The sequence below is a fragment of the Fragaria vesca genome, linkage group LG6, assembly GCF_000184155.1.
Source record: "Fragaria vesca subsp. vesca linkage group LG6, FraVesHawaii_1.0, whole genome shotgun sequence".
Classification (NCBI taxonomy): Eukaryota; Viridiplantae; Streptophyta; class Magnoliopsida; order Rosales; family Rosaceae; genus Fragaria; species Fragaria vesca.
In genome coordinates this window covers 31473721-31490887 of record NC_020496.1, presented here as the reverse complement: position 1 = coordinate 31490887, position 17167 = coordinate 31473721, and the positions used below count along the sequence as shown (strand labels likewise).

The window sequence follows — 17167 nt, the reverse complement described above, 5'->3', positions numbered from 1 at the left end:
GGAGAGCCGGAGTTCATGGAGAGGATGGAGGCGAGTTACTTTGAAAATGCGGCGGAGAAGGGTAGTTTGGTCATTTCGGCATGCGGGTTTGACTCTGTTCCGGCGGAGCTTGGAGTGATGTTTAACTCGAGGCAGTGGGAGGGGGCGGCGGTACCGAATAGGGTGGAGGCTTATTTGAGCTTGGAGAGTGATAAGAGGATTGCGGGGAACTTTGGGACGTTTGAGTCGGTGGTGTTGGGTGTGACCAATGCGCTCCGGCGGTCCAGGCCAAAAAAACCGAGGCCGCAAGTAATGAGTTTGATTAGATTACCATACTTTTTTGGATTTGTTGATTGCTTGATTGGTTTTGTTGTTTGAAGTTGAAAACTTTGCTGCTGTGTTCTGTTTTTGTGGATAGTGATGTAGGGGAAAGCAGAAATGAAATGTTAAAGTAGCTCTGTTTGTGTTATACCAGTGGCAGCTTAGAACTTTAGATGCAGTTATGGTTAGTTAGTAAAGAACGACAATTGAGGCTTGTGTTTCTTTGTTCTTTGTTGTATCTTTGTTCAAATTCCTTACAGACGTAATCAGTGGTTTGGTTATTGGTAGTTATGTACTGTACATCCTTTGCTATATGATACCCTGCACGTCTTTGTACACAAGTTTACAAGTTTTATCGGAAGCTAACAGTAGAATATTGGTAGCCAAGACACATGTAGAATGGCTTACTCATGCATTTTTAGTTCTATTGCTGAATGATATAGGGGATTCATAGTTTATAGAATTATACCTTGCAGTTCTCCTTCAAATGTTTGCGGCATAGACACTAAAAAATGTAACTTTTGGGGGTTGAGAACAAAGATTGATATGTATCTTAATGGCCAGGGAGTTCAATTGATTGATCATGATTTACGTTTTTGTTTGTAGATTCCTGGTCCTTCTCCTTCTAAAGGACCAATTATTGAACACCAGAAAAAGATTGGTCTTTGGGCTGTGAAGCTACCTTCAGCAGATGCTATTGTTGTACGAAGAACACTTGGTGCTTTGACTGAAAATCCTGGTGGTCTTCCAGGGAGGAATGAGACTGATGAACATATTAAGAAAAGAGAAGCCTTCTGGTCAACAGTGAAGCCAGCTCATTTTGGGGTGAAGATAGGCACCAAGTCTCTGTTGGGCATTATTCGGATCATGATTTTTGGACTCTTTCTTGGGCTCTTGGGTCTATTTTCCTTTGGGAGGTGGCTGCTTTTAAAGTTTCCCTCATTCTTCAGTGTTGGATTGTTCAGAAAGGAGGGTCCATCTGATGAGGAGGTGAGAAGTGCTTCTTTTAAGATGTGGTTTGTTGGACGTGGTTTCAGCGACAGGAGTCTTGTTTCTCAGGGAAACACAAAACCTGATATGGAAATAGTAACAAGAGTTATGGGACCTGAAATTGGATACCTAACGACCCCGATAATTCTACTTCAATGTGCTCTTATTGTTCTGAGCCAACGTGACGACCTTCCAAAGGGAGGAGTTCTCCCAGCTGGGATTGTATTTGGACCAACTGATCTTCAAGAAAGGCTTCAAGAAAATGGAGTTACTTTTGATGTTATATCGAAGAATGCTATTTCTCATTAACAGGTACATACTTTCTGAAAAAATATATCTGTAGTTGGAAGTACCCATGAAACAGTAACTTATAATAAAAGAGTATTTATTTTGCTTGCTTATTACAGTTCGGTTGCATGACAAAAGTGCTTAAAAACTTGAGAAGAAACTGTTTTTGATTACATTGGATAATGCATCTGCTAATGATTCCTTTGTTGAGAAGTGAGAACTCAGTTGAATTTTAGAGGGCTACTCTTGTTAAATGGGAAATTTTTTCATGTTCGATGTTGTGCACATATCTTGAACTTAATTGTTCAAGATGGGTTGAAATCTATTGATCAGTCAGTGATAAAGATTCGTGAGTGTCTCAAGTACATCAAGGGTTCAATGGCAAGAAAGGAAAGATTTTTGGGCTGTATTGATCAAGTTGGAATGGGAGGTAGTAGGAGAGCTTTGCGACAAGACGTGCCTACTAGATGGAACTCCACCTATCTTATGCTAGATAGTGTACTCTTCTATCGCCGTGCTTTGATCAACTTTGCATTATGTGACACAGATTTTAAGTGTTGTTCTTCTTTTGATGAATGGATCAAGGTTGAGCAGACCTCGAGGTTCCTAGGATATTTTTATGATGTCACTTGCCTATTTTCTGGAACCAAGTATCCAACTTCGAACTTGTTTTTCCCCAAGGTATTTATGATTCAGCACAACATTCAACAAGCCATGAAAGACAAAGATGCATTCATGAGACAAATGGCGAATGACATGAACCTCAAGTTTGAGAAATATTGGTCTGATTATAGCTTGGCGAATGACATCAATTTTACAATTGGATATTAATGTTATAAACTTATAATTGCATAGAGGAGAAGTAATATTGTTGAAGCAGCATTACCAACGGGTAAAAATAAAAAGAAATATTAGAAGAGAAGAAAATATGGGTATTTGATTTTATTAGAAAAGAATATTAAAAAGAAAAAAAAAGGTAGTTGATTAGTTATTAAGAAAAAGAAATAATTAAAAAAAAAAAAATAAAAAAAAAGACCTTAACGGGTCTTAGCAGGTTCCAACAGATAACCCATGAACCAAAGGGGTTCAACCTGTTAAGCCATTAGCTTAACGGGTTGTAACAAGTTGAACCCGTTGAACCCGTTAACCCGTCACAGCCCGCCCGTTAACCGCCCAACCCGCCCATTTGTCAGGTTGACTTCTGCCTGTAATGAAGACTCCTCACTGGACTCAATGGATTACTTTGCGTACATGACATTAAATCTGGCGGAAACCGAGTTAGATCAGTGCTGCAATGTCGCGTCAGACAACCCAAAAAAAGAAGTCATTGTCAAAACGGCTACAAAGGGGTCCAACAAGGAGAGGGAGGCAAAAGAAGGATTTGCAGAGGGATGTTCTCCCCGGTATTGCTTGCTTGTCAAGAAATAAGGTGACTGAGGATCTTAAAACATTTGAAGGGTCGATTAGATCAAGTGGTGGCAGCTGGCAGTCGGGTTTATCCCAGAGAAATGCTGGTAAGGTTGGCGGGGGAAGAGGGAGGAAGCGTTTGGGAAATTGCACTTTATCTACTACTAGTACTGTGCAGGCTGCAGTTTGTCAGCCCCAGATGGAGCTGCAGCCTCAATGTGGAGAGCTGCAGGAACTCGAGGAAAGAAGTATGGCAGTGACACGTTGGGCTACGTAAGAGGAGAAGGCGTCCACCGCGGCAAAGATATCCGATTGATAGGTCTCCTGTTTCTCTAAAATAAAGGAGATAAGTCATTTATTGAGTGGACTTGTATGATTAATCATAATAAGTTTATAGAAAAGTTTGCTGAACGGAAAAGTGTAACATTACAGCAAGAGTGTTATAGAGGTGTTCTGATAGATTATATTTGAGGTTGATTTGGGTATCCATTCTACTTTGAATTTGATTATATTTCGGTTGTTTGGGTGTTCTGCTGAACAGGTGGTAACAAAACCTCCATACCATTATGTCAGAGAGTCGGGTCATTGAGAAATAGACGATGTATGATTTTCTGTATTGATCGAACAGGATGAAGAACTCCACAACACCTGAGGTTTTATTAAAGAAGATGAAAATTATAAAAGAGATGACCTAACCCAACATACCCAAAATAAATGCAGCAACGAAGAAAGCTATCCAAATCGAAACTTGAGAAGACTTTAAGAACTCATCCAAACATCAACAGTTTAACTTCTACAATTGTCGGGAAAAAAAAAAAAAAACAGTTTTTCTACAATAGGATATTTCTCTTCATTGTTCGGATACAGCAAATTACGGAATTATCATGAATTTCTGGTTTCGGTAAAACAGAAACGTCCAAATCGACAGGACAGTGTGGGCATTTCCGAACTGGTTGCAAGTCGAATACAAAAAAACTGCTTGAGGCTTGAAATTGGACGTTTATTATATTTTATCAACCTCATTCACATTTAACCCAACAAAGCCTATATGAGCACTGTGTATGGGATCAAATTTCGACACTCTACACCCGAGTCTTGTTTTCTAAAAAGCACCCTACTCTTACTTTCGTTCAAGAGTAAGAAAAGCTCTGCAGAAAGCTGCTTGTGGAATCAATGGAGGACGACATTTCTGTTAACTCTCAACGTTTACAACTGTTAGTATATCTACTTTCGCTACTATTTGAGTATTTGCTTTGGTTTTTCTCTTCCTTGTTTAATCGTTCTTCTTCTTCTTCTTCCTTTTTAGACCTGAAATGTCATTCTTCGTTCAAATTTGATACCTTGCTCTGGACGCAGTTTCTTGTTTAGTCTTTAGTTTTCATTTTTCAATATATATTTCTTTGCTACTTCTTCCTTTTCTTTTGAACTAGAAAGTAGAAACACACTACATGCACGAGGTGTTCTTCAGGAAATGTTCATTTTAGGAGGTTATTTAGAATCTATGATGACAAATATTCGCCGCCCAATTACCCCATATGGCCTCTGCTTCTGTCCTCGATAAACCTCCGATGAGCCAAACCGTTCTTGGACCTCCAGAAACATCAACCTACCAGAATTAAATTAGAAATAGAAATTACGCTCATTCAAACAGAGCCACTCTATCCATTTTCTCACAGAAAAATAACAGAAACTAACATCGAAGTGTGAAGTACCGAAACGAAAAGGGTCCCAGATTGTCCATTTTAACTTCTACATAAAAAAGAGATTTGACTCCGAGAGGAGTTGAACCTTGGAGTCAAATCTAACTATATATCAGCCAAGCTAAATAGATAAATGTTTGTCTATCATACCAAGCTAGGTTTGTCTTTCATACCAAGCTAACACTCCTCTTGGACTCCAATCTGTCATACGATACTTCTTTTCGCTGTTCGGACTTCGGACTATTTTTATGTGACGCCAATATATTTGCTTCTGGGGATACAAGTGTTGACTAGCTATCAGAGACGTTGAATTTCTATAGAAAATTGATGATATTACAAACGCAAACAAAAGCCCCCACAAATGCAAACGCCCCTATTAAACAAGAGCCCCTATTCTGTTTCATCAAACTCATCCTCACTTTTAGCAGAAAAGCCTATAGGGCTATATAAATCTCTAATCTTGTATGGTATCATCAACATTCAACACATTAAACATTGTCTTGTTCAAGAGTAAGAAGAGCTCTGCAGAAAGCTGCCTGTGAAATCAATGGACTGTACTTCTGTTAACTCTCAACATCCACAACTGTTAGTATATCTCTTCCTTGTTTCTTCCTTCCTCTTCTTTTTTAGACTTGGATGTCATTCTTAATTCAAATTTTATACCTTGATATGTATTGAAAGTATTAGAGAGGAATAGATCCCATATTAGAAAAATGACAAATAAAATATAACTTATAAGTGGATGGATCTTATCCAATTATATCGAGGCATTCTGTTAACTCTCAACATTCACAACTCTTAGTAAATCTCTTCCTTGTTTCTTCCTTCCTCTTCTTTTTTAGACTTGGGATGTCATTCTTAGTTCAAATTTGATACATTGCTATGTGTTGGAAGTATTGGAGAGGAATAGATCCCACATCAGAAAAAAGTGATAAATAAAATATAACTTATAAGTGGATGGATCTTATCTAATTGTACCGATACATTTTGTGATTAAAATCCAACATTTTAAAGATGGTTAAGTTGGGACAGTATCGGTACAATGTGATCCACGGGCCACGCGCAGTTTAACATGGTATCAGAGCGGGTCCCTCTCCAATTACTTCTCCAATTCTTATGGACCCGATTTGGGTTCATTCTCTCGTTTGGTTCGGGATTCTATTCTCTAGCCCAGTTCTGACTTCTCATCTTACCATCGGAATGTTCTGATTGGATTGTCACCGAGTGTCCCTTGGTTAGTTCCGTCCTGATTCATTCCACGTGCAGACCTTGAGTCAGGTTGCATGTGAGAGGGCGTGTTGGAAGTATTGGAGAGGAATAGATCCCACATCAGAAAAGTGACAAATAAAATATAACTTATAAGTGGATGAATCTTATCCAATTCTACCGAGGCCTTTTGTGATTAAAACCCAACACTTTAAAGGTGGTTAAGTTGGGACAGTATCAATATAATGTGATTTACGGGCCACGTGCTGTTTAACACTCTGGATACAGTTTCTTGGTAGTCTTTAGTTTTTCTACACTTCTTTGCTACTTGTTCCTTTTCTTCTGACAGAGAGGTGTTATTCATGGAAACCTACAATGAGCCAATCATTTAGGGTTTAGACCTCAAAAACCACCAAACTACATAATTAAAGATCGGGAAAAAGACAATTTGCACAAAATAGAAAAAGTCAAACCCTATTTCAATGATAATCTTTTTTCTTAGCCCATTTAAATACAAGGTATTTATTTTAAGCCCAAATACACAAATTTTTATTAAAATATAATAAAATTATATTTTTAAAGACTTTTTTACCCTTAGCTTTTACTTAAAGAGAAAAAGTGAAAAAGATGGAGGGAAGACTTTGCCGGAAGCACACCGGGCTCCGACGCCAGTCACCGGCAGCCGCATTTCGGTCGCCGGACTCTAAACTCCGGGCCGCTGGATTCCGGTCACCGGTGACCTGAATTTTCCGACGGCCGGAAAATTGCCGGCATCCGGTGGACCGGATTTTTCGGAATCTCACTGGATTTTTTTAAATGTCATCGGAATTTACGTGATCTTAACCTAAGTACGAAAAAAAAAGTTTATACCCCCTAGTAAACTTTTTACTGGGGGTAGTAAACTTACAAAACAGTATTTTCAAGACCATAATACACACTAGTAAAGTTTACTACCCCTAGTAAACTTTTTACTGGGGGTAGTAAACTCAAAATAAAGTTTCTCCATGACTGTTATACACCTTAAAACAATGAAAAATCAACTTAGATGCAGAAAAATAAAGTTTAGTACCCCTAATAAACTTCTGCTGGGGGTAGTAAACTTGCAATACAATTTTCCTATGACCATTATATACCTTAAAAGAGAGAAAAAATCAACATATATGCAAAAAAATAAAGTTTACCACCCCTAGTAAACATCTTACTGGGGGTAGTAATCTTGCAAAATAATATCTCCAAAGCTACAAGTACACATTAAAACGGAGAAAAATCAACTTAGAAGCGAAAAAATAAAATTTACTACCCCTAGTAAACTTTTACTGGGGGTAGTAAACTTGCAAAACAGTATTTTCAAGACCATAATACACACTAAAACAGAGAAAGAACAATTTAGATTCGAAAAACTAAAGTTTACTACCCCTAGTAAACTTTTACTGGAGGTAGTAAACTTATAAAACAGTAGCTCCAATGTCATAATTCATATTGAAAAGGAGAAAATCAACTTAGATGCGAAAAAATGAAGTTTACTACCCCTAGTAAACTTTTACTGGGGGTAGTAAACTTGCAAAATAATATCTCCAAGGCTATAAGTACACATTAAAACGGAGAAAAATCAACTTAGATGCGAAAAAATAAAATTTACTACCCCTAGTAAACTTTTACTGGGGGTAGTAAACTTGCAAAACAGTATTTTCAAGACCATAATACACACTAAAACAGAGGAAGAACCAATTTAGATTCGTAAAAACTAAAGTTTACTACCCCTACTAAACTTTTACTGGGGGTAGTAAACTTACAAAACAGTAGCTTCAATGCCATAATTCACATTGAAAAAGAGAAAAATCAACGTAGATGCGAAAAAATGAAGTTTACTACCAAAACCAACTTTCACTCTCTGAACTAAAACCAGCCATGGATACTCATACCACCACCCAGACCCAGACCCCTGATTCCACTACTGAACCAGTAGCAGGTCTAGCATGGTCAGCTCTCCTCGGAGAAAACAACTGGGCCGGCCTCCTGGACCCGCTGGACGTCCACCTCCGAACCCTGATCCTCCGCTGCGGCGACTTCTGCCAGGGCACCTACGACGCCTTCAACAACGACGCCAACTCCAAGTACGCCGGGTCCAGCCGCTACGGCCACGCCAACTTCTTCGACAAAGTCATGCTCCAAGACGCCGCCAACTACGAGATCGCCTTTTTCCTCTACACCACCGCACAAGTCAGCGTCCCAGAGGCCTTCCTCCTCCACTCCATGTCCCACGAGTCGTGGGACCGCGAGTCTAACTGGATCGGCTACGTCGTCGTCACCACTGACCAGTACAGCAAGTCCATCGGCCACCGCGAAATCTACGTCGCCTGGCGTGGCAACACCCGCAACTACGAGTGGGTCAATGTGCTTGGTGCCGAGCTCGTATCGGCCGAGCAACTGCTCAGGCCGGAGAACAACAACACAGTAAACAAGACCAACTCCTCCATGAATGAGCTGCTTCCGACGTCCATGTCCGATCGCCACCGAGGTTGACGAACGCCGCATGTGGGGTGAGTCCGGTCCTCAGATCCGATCTGGATTCCGAGAGAGAGAGAGAGAGAGAGAGAGAGAGAGAGAGAGAGAGAGAGAGAGAGAGAGAGAGAGAAGAGANAGNGAGAGAGAGNGAGAGAGAGAGAGAGAGNGAGAGAGAGAGAGAGAGAGAGAGAGAGAGAGAGAGAGAGAGAGAGAGTTAATGATCAGGAAAAAAGAGGAGAAAGAGAGTTAAATTAGGGTGAGAGTATTGACGTCCTTTTATTAGAATTCATTGGAATGGAGTTGGTAAAGAGATTTTCATTGGAATGGGCAATAAACCTTTAAAATTAGTACTAAAGTGTCATTTACTCTTATTGTTTTCCTCGACAATATGATAAACAACTGTTTCTTCCTGGAAATTGCAAGTAGGCTTGAGCTTTAGATTCGTACTGATTAACTATGCATGTAAATCATCATAAGGGCAGAATATTGTGTGTCTTGTATCAAGAAGAATATATCATTCTGCAGTTAAGACAGAATAACATTTCACCCTCTATATTAGTAATAATGTACGCCTCGCAAACATTCATAATGGCACATGTTGTTCAATGCTGAATGCTCTGTATGCAAATAGAGTTAGGCCATAAACAAACACGTTCTCTTCGTCGTAAACACAGATCTAAAGACCAAGAGAAAACAAACGTGAGAATCTTTACCATGGCTAATCAGAATTATACCAAAGAAATACGGTAGCCAAATGAAGACACAGATGCGAAATAGTTTAAATATTTAGTCTATGTGGGTCTCAGAAACGATCTCTGGTTCAATGTGGAGGTTAGTGGTGAAACAAAAAAGAAGGAATCTGGTATCCCAGTAGAAAAACAAAAAAAATTCAATACAGGGCAGTCCCTTCATTACAGGGCAGTTACTCCTTTGGCAAGATGCCAGTAGAAATATAGGAAGCATATACCAATACAGGGCAGTCCCTCCTTTGGCAAACAGTGCGCTTTGTCATGTATAGCTTTGTTCTCATCGCGTACGTCGCCATTGCGCCAAACTTTCAGTTTACACTCTCGAAGTTTAAATTAAGGCCAAAGTTTAATTATGCTATGAAAAGCTGTGGAATGGCAGACACCACTGTGGTTATCTCTTCACCTTCACAAGGGTTGATTCAAACTAAAGAATACTCTGCAGTGAAATTGCATACATGCATAATTTCTCTCATCGGCGTCTTGGGATTCTGCTTGCAACTCAAGTTCCCCAATGTGTCTCCATATGCGACGATCTACGGCTCTCAGCTGATGAACGTATTCATTATTGTGACATGCATTTACATCCTCTCTTTGATTCTAATGACAATCCAAGCAAGTCGACGCGATAACGCAGATTTGGAAGATCCGATGAACAAACTTAGCCTCTTTCTTGGAAGTCTGTCACTGAATTTGGAGTTGCTTGTCCTGCTTTCACCTTTCGGAATGATCCTACTCTTCTTATGGTGCATCTGCCTTTTATGGTTCGTCAGTAACTCTTACCAGTCTCTGAAAACACTCTTCCAAAACGCAGTTGAACATCTTGTTCGTTCCGTTGGAGAATTGAAACGGAAGCTGGTTGATTTGAATCGCCGATTAATGGACAGTAATGCAATCGCAGCAGTCGCTCGTGCCTCTCAAAAATTGAAGGACATGATCACCAGGGATGAGGGGCGGGTGACAGAGCATGAAGCCCAGAATCAGAATCACACCAGTGAAGGTACCTGTTGAATCTCTATAGCTGCCACCTACTCTTGATACGTACATCTTATTCGTCATTGAAAGCATCTCTTGTAATAAAGAAATCCTAAGGAAATACTACTAGAAAAGGGTTCATATAGTACATAATTTTTTTTTTCTGTATCTTTTGTTTTATGGGTTTGTCTATCATATCATATGACGTACATGTTACTTAATTAGAAATGTAACAATGCATCCACGAATTTGAAAAAGGTATTCTCTATTACAGTCTCCACTAACTAAAAGCCACGCTTTGAACTTTGGTATCTCAATTTTTCAATTTTATTTTAAATTTTATATTTATGTTTATTCTCTCTCCTATATTAAATTATTATTTTTCATTATTATTTTTCTTTTGTTACGGTTATCAGTATCCATAGAGTAAAAAATACTGAAAATATAAAAGGATGTCATTTGCTCTACTTTAATGATATAGTTAGAAAAGTGTATCCAAAGGGGGTAGCTACTAGAGATTTTTCTAGCAGTGAAAAGTTTTCATCTTTAATTAAGCTGTTGAGTTTGTAATACAGTAATTTTGATTTGGGATTTGTTTGGGGTTTAAAACAGAGACTGAGAGGCATCACTTTCAACAATACTATTCGATTCAGTTAACTGTCGCATTATCATTATGATTAATTATAATAGCTCAAGGGAAGACGGTAATTTTTGATTTAGAACAGTTCTATATAGGTTTTTTTTTTTTTGGTTACATTCTATATAGGGGTTTTAGTGTTTTACACGACTGTTTGGCACTGAATTTCGAATTTAATTTGGGGTAGAAAACAGAGACTAAAAATTGGGTAGAGAAGAGCGGGAGCATTATTCTAAAATTTTGTGAGTGGGCCGGACCAGCATGGCCCATATACATGCTCAGTGATGTAGTAAACTACGCCTTTGACATCATGCAAAATTAACTGATAAAGAATAATCTAATGATTTTTACACTGGTCTGACTACAGTATATCCTTGTTTCTGGGTACACAAAAGAGTAGGAGACTGAAATGTGTTGCGTGCCATGACAGAGAGTCAGTGACGTTTAACATGTATGAAAATTGATGATGGATTCCGCGTTTTTAGTTTCCTTGATTCTTTTTTCCTGGTCAGATTAGTATCCTTGATTCTACATTTCTAGTTTTCTACTACTAAAAAATAGGAAAGACGTCTGCTATCAACAAATTAAGAACTGCAGAAAAGGACGTCCACCAGTATCATCTCAACGCAGTTGCAGGATGGGAGTCGCGACGACTCGGAAGATTAAGCAAAATTACGCACCTCTCCTATGATCCTTGATTTCGATTCAACAGAAATCTTCAATTCGTCTGGACATTTTCGTCATTTTCGTCTGGTGAATGTCGGATGCAACTAGACTAAAACGAAAACGCAAAAGCAGAATAAGACGTCTGATATTTTTTATCAGATCAAACCGACGTCGGTTTTTTTTTTTTTTTTGCCTAGTCTCCACTACATATTGTCTTCTCCGAGAGTAAGAGCTCTCAGAAAGCTGTATGTGGAATTAATGGAGGAGAGCACTTAAAGACTTAAACTCTCAAGTCTCCACGTTTACCAGTGTTAGTATATCCTCTCACTACTATATACTTTTGGCTTTGGTTTTGGTGTTCCTTGGTTCGAATTTGTTACTTGTCTCTGGATGCAGATCTACTTAGTTTTCTCTTTTTCCTGGTTGCTCGGTTGGTCCTCAGGATCATATTTGTTATGCTTGTCTTCCGTTTGCCATTATATATACAATTCTTGCTAGTTCTTCCTTTCCTCCCCAGGATCACATTAAAGAGCTTGTAATTTAAAAGTCTCTGTTCTGTTGGAAAAGCAGAACCTCTATGTTTGGAAATTAGGCAGCTAGCTAGTTTATTCTTGTCTGGAACTCAGATGTTATGGTTTTGTTTCCTATGCTCGAAGCTTTTCTCGAGCTTATTTTCAATGAGTACCAGTCATATAGTACTGCTTGTAGATCTATATCAACAGATTGTATAAAGCCCGACATATGATGTAACGTTCATTCTGACCATTGTTTCTAGCAATACAATTTCCTTTACTCATATAAATTGATACACACACCCATCTCCTTAAAAAACTAAACAATTAACAAAGTTTTTCGATGAAATAGTATTTTGTAACCTAGTGTCTTCAAATATCCAGGTACCCTTATTTGTTCTTCACAAACGGACTTCGTCAAAGATTCTACATTCTGTGATATGAACTATGGCATCTGGCACGAGTTGTTAATAGAATATTCATTTGTTAGCATCATTCATAGATCTTTTATTTTCAGAGCTCTTCTTAGATCCAATTATTAAGGGGTAATCTGTTGATTAAGAAAACAGAGAGCTATATTGATAAAATTAGAACAGGGGACCCTGTAGTTTATCCCCTGCTGATTATATATTTTTAAATATTTTTTCAACGACTTATGGATCACCAATATTTGATAATTAATACTTTTCTTGGTGACATCATATACTGATATACATATAATTTCACTGACATTCTACTCCAATTAAAACTTTCATGATTCATGAATTATGAATTTGTGATCATCACAGCAACATAATGGAAGAGTTTGCAATTTGGAGAAGTTCTGTTCTGGCACTGCACAAGTGCATAGTCTCTCTCATCACCATTTTAGGGCTTTGCCTCCAACTGGAGTTCGCAAATGCGTCTGCACTTGTGACTGACTGTCGCAGAACTATACTGATAAAGCTATTTATTACCGACATATCTCTTTACTTCGGATTGTTAGGTGTCATGATACTCCAAATCAATCAGAGTAATAGAGACTTCGGTGAATTCATGAATAAGATCAGCATCTTGCTTGGAACTCTTGCTTCTATTTTAGAGTTGCTCATCTTGTTTCCGCCTTTCGGATGGCTCACACTCTTCTTCTGGAGCATTTATCTTATGATCACAGCAATTGATTCGTACCAACTGTCTAAAACACTATGCAAAAGGACTGTTGCAGCTCTTATTCTAGCTTTGGGTGAATTCCAAGTGAAACTGATCTCACTAAATGGCCGCTTGATGGGATCAGTTGCTGGACTCGGTCGTGCTTATGAGAAATTGAAGGTTCTGATCAAGAGGAGCCGCTATTCGACAGCGCATGATGAAACCAAGAACCTCAGCAAGGAGCTGCCTGTGTAACACTGTAATTTCTATTTCATGCTTTCGTTTTCAGTTTGTGATTCTGTACATAATTAGACCAAGTTGCAAAGATCTCTTCTTAACTTCTTTATATTTTTTAAGTTTGGGTATTGGGTTGCTTAAACAAAGAGATGAATTTCGCGGAAAAGAGCGGGAAATTCACTATTGTTTTTTGCGAATTAGACCGGCCACACGGGCTCAATATGACAAACGGGCCGTGTCGATTGGCCCGTTAACAAAATACCAGTCCATGCAATTTATGTCGAGTCGGTACGAGTCCAGCCCAGGCCCAGTCGGTAACGATTTAGTGAAAAAAGGAGTTTCATAAAGTATAGACTACTAGCAGTAGAATCTAGAATCTAAATCCAGTGTCTGAAATCTCTCAATCTCGTATACGGGCAACTGAAGTCAACGAAAATATGCAAGCATCGTCGTAGCGGAGGAGCCAGTGTTGGTCGAGATCTGAGGAAAGCGCAGCGTTTGGATTAGATCAATCAACTGGCCCACTCTTCCGCGCTAACTCTGACTCGGCCTCCGGTTGACGGGTTCAGCTCGTGTGGATCGGATGAAAGAATGTTGTTCGTTCTCAATTGCCGGACACATTTTCCAGAGCTAAACAGCGGCAAAAATGGATGCTGAAGACGCTACTGAGTTGAGGCATAGATCCCATGAAGCAATCCACTTGGAATCGAAGAACAGCATCAGAAAATCAGAGGTAAAAAATCCTAATTTCACTGCGTCACGTCGTCACAGGAGACGTCGCCTAAACAAAGAAGTTTCTACGTTCTCTACTAAGCGTAAACTTCAGGCGATTTAGAAACTTCTTTGTTTATAAGCGTTAAGTTAAAGCTACCACATACATCTCCAGCGCTTTCACGTGGTAGCAGGACAGAATTCTCCAAGTTTCTTTCTTTTTTAGAGCGTGGTGAAAGTTTGCTGGGAAGATTCAAAGTACAGAGCACTGCACAAAGCCGCGGGGATGGATATCGACTTTGCTCATAATCTTCGGGATTTGAACGAGTTAGTATTTAAACCTTTTTTTTTTTTTTTTTTTTCTTGATCATGTAGAAACAATTTTTTTGAAACTGTTGTTTATTTTGAGAGTTCAAATAAAGTATTTTCTATGGTCGGCAAACTCAAACTCGAGCAATCAGCTAAGAACTAACATTTCTAGCGTCGTAGTAATGGAAGTAGGAATTTTCCATGTTTCAGATTCTGATTCTGCATCGCCTCGGCCTAGACAACCCCCCTTGGTGTTGAGCTCAAAGCTAGTAGCAAGGGAGGAAGCCGCCGGCCGGATGGCTAACCTCAGAGTCAGACTTTGCTGTTCTGGGCAAGCAGCAATCGGTTTCGACGGGTGAAATTACAACCCTTTAAAATTTAGCAGATGTTAGCCAGTGGCGCTCGAGCTCAGACATTTCTGCGATTGAAATTTAGTCGTCAACAATAATTTTCAATTCCCGGCATTTATTGCCAGTTTATAATTGTTCGTTTTCCTTTATTTTGAGCAATCCTTTTTTATTGGCATATACAACTCAATAGCAGAAAAAAAATCTCTTTCAGGGAGGGGGTTCACGGCTATCATCAAGCCGTATTGCACCATTTAATCATCTCTCTCATGGCCCTGCTGGGATTGCTCCTTGAAGTGAAGCAGGCATCCGGGAGTAAATCTGCATTTGTCACAGATCATGTCACCATGCTGACGTTTATTGCTGTTTTGTTGATTTACATCGCATCACTTGCAACTCTCAAGTCATTCCAATCTCTCAATTCAGATTTGGCTCAATTCATGAACGACATCAGCCTCTTGTTTGGATCCCTCGCATCAATATTATTATTGTTTATGCTCGTTCGAGCTTTTGGGTGGTTCACCCTCTGTTTGTGGATCATTTACTTTGTTAGACACATTTTGACCAAGGAATCGTATAGGAAGGCACTTGTTTATGTGTTTACCCAAGTGAACAAGCTGTTTAAAGGCCAAAATCAAAACGAGGCTGAGACAGATGCAGGAGAACGTAGTGTTGACGAAAACGAAATGAAGGAGCAGAATGTTGCAGGGAACCAAACGGAGCAGAGTGTGGCATAGTGTCGATTAGGGCCTCGTTATATTAGTCCCCGTATATATATATATATATATATATATATATATATATATATATATACTAGTCCCATTGAACATGTTGTGTTATCTATTTGCAATGGTGTGAAATTTGATCCAGTTGTCTTTGCCGCTTTATATTAGGCAGGAAACAAATACAGTTATCCTCCTACTTCAAAACAGTACTAAGCAGTAAGCACTGATGAAAGCCTTCGATATAAAGTCACAGCACCGACTAAACATTCCTACTGTCAATTTGTGGATAGGGCTAACTTTGTTTTTACAACACAATTCTCTTGTTAATGTCTGTGGTTGAGTCTAAACTTAGAATTCAACAGTGTTGGGAACAATCATATATTTGATTATAAATATGATAGAAATTTCAATAAAGAATATAAAAAACATAACAATATTCGTTTAGGATTGAAAGTAGTGAATCAATCCTAATATAGGAGTAAAATAGTGTAAGAATCCTATAAAAGTAGTACAAGGAAAGAAAGAACTGACTTGATATTCCGATTGAGGCATGCATAAATGCACTTGACTAAAGACAGATTTCGCCCCTACCCTTGTGCTTGTAGTTCGATGGGCGTCCGCCTTGTAGAATACAACAATCGATGATCCAAAATAGAAGCACCGCAATTTTGGAATCTAGCGAACCATAAATTGTATCTTATACTCTCTTGACACGAACAAGACATATAGAAGAATTGAGGATTCTCAATCTAATCTTTAAGGAGAAATGAGTATGGGTTTATATAGAACCCCAAGTGAACCAACATGTCCGTTCACTTACCTCCTTGAAGAGACACACTTATTCCTAAAGACACCTATTGAAAAAGACACACCATTTCAAATGGAAAAGTCATGAGTAATTTTATTTTCATTCATATTAGATATTATTACATAATTTCCAACAAACAGCACAGCAGAGGAGGGTACTTCTCAAAACAGTTTCATAGGGGGGTTGCAGTTGAACAAATGCATTATCATCACCACACGAGGGCTTCATGGCTTCCACAGAATGCAGGAGCTGATCGATCATTGGGAATGGCCAACACAACAACGAAGTGGAGGAGTTTGCAATTTGGAAAAGTTCTATAATGGCACTGCACAAATGCATTTTCTCTCTCATCACCATTCTAGGCCTTTGCCTTTGCCTCCAACTGAAGTTCACAACTACGTCTCCATTTGTGCTGGAGTCTGGACTACAGAAACACTGTACTCATGAGGCTATTTATCATTGACATATTCGCTACTGTGGATCATTTGGTGTCATGATTCTCCAAACCAATCACAGTAACACAGACTTCGTTGAAGTCATGAATAATATTAGCCTCTTGCTTGGAACTCTTGCTTCCATTTTGGAGTTGCTCATCTTGTTTCCGCCTTTCGGATGGGTTACAATCTTCTTCTGGAGCATCTGTTTCGTTACCCTTGCGATCAAGTCATTCCAATACTCGAAAACACTACGTGAAAGTGCAGTTTCAGCTCTTGATGAAAACACAACGGTGGAGCATAATGTTGTACAATTCTTCCACGTTGGAGGTTTCTGATATGTAATACTTGGTTGTGTCCCCAAGTTGGATACACTGTTACTATGTGTCAACCTGGCAAATGGGCGGGTTGGGCGGTTAGCGGGCGGGCTGTGGCGGTTGAACCCGCTACAACCAGTTAGCTTAACGGGTTATAGTGGGTTGAACCCGTTGGGTTCGCGGGTTACCCGTTGGAACCCGCTAAGGTTTTTTTTTTTT

General features: G+C 39.2%; 2 protein-coding genes across 2 annotated transcripts in view; both read left to right on the top strand.

The window, feature by feature from the left end:
- Nucleotides 1–1689, top strand: part of LOC101312472 (probable mitochondrial saccharopine dehydrogenase-like oxidoreductase At5g39410-like) — a 3845-nt gene extending 2156 nt beyond the window's left edge. The window contains exons 4-5 of the mRNA XM_004306066.1: nt 5–288; nt 907–1689. Coding sequence (XP_004306114.1) covers nt 5–288; nt 907–1599 — 977 coding nt within the window. The 3' untranslated portion in view covers nt 1600–1689. The remainder of the gene's footprint in view (nt 1–4; nt 289–906) is intronic.
- Nucleotides 1690–7799: 6110 nt separating this feature from the next.
- Nucleotides 7800–8414, top strand: LOC101311894 (phospholipase A1-IIdelta-like). The gene has a single exon (XM_004306065.1). It carries the CDS (start codon nt 7800–7802, stop codon nt 8412–8414), a length of 615 nt encoding a protein of 204 aa, XP_004306113.1.
- Nucleotides 8415–17167: the final 8753 nt, after the last annotated feature.

Excerpts from the sequence above, each read along its gene's own strand:
- LOC101311894 (XM_004306065.1), top strand. The coding sequence starts at position 7,800 with ATGGATACTCATACCACCACCCAGACCCAGACCCCTGATTCCACTACT.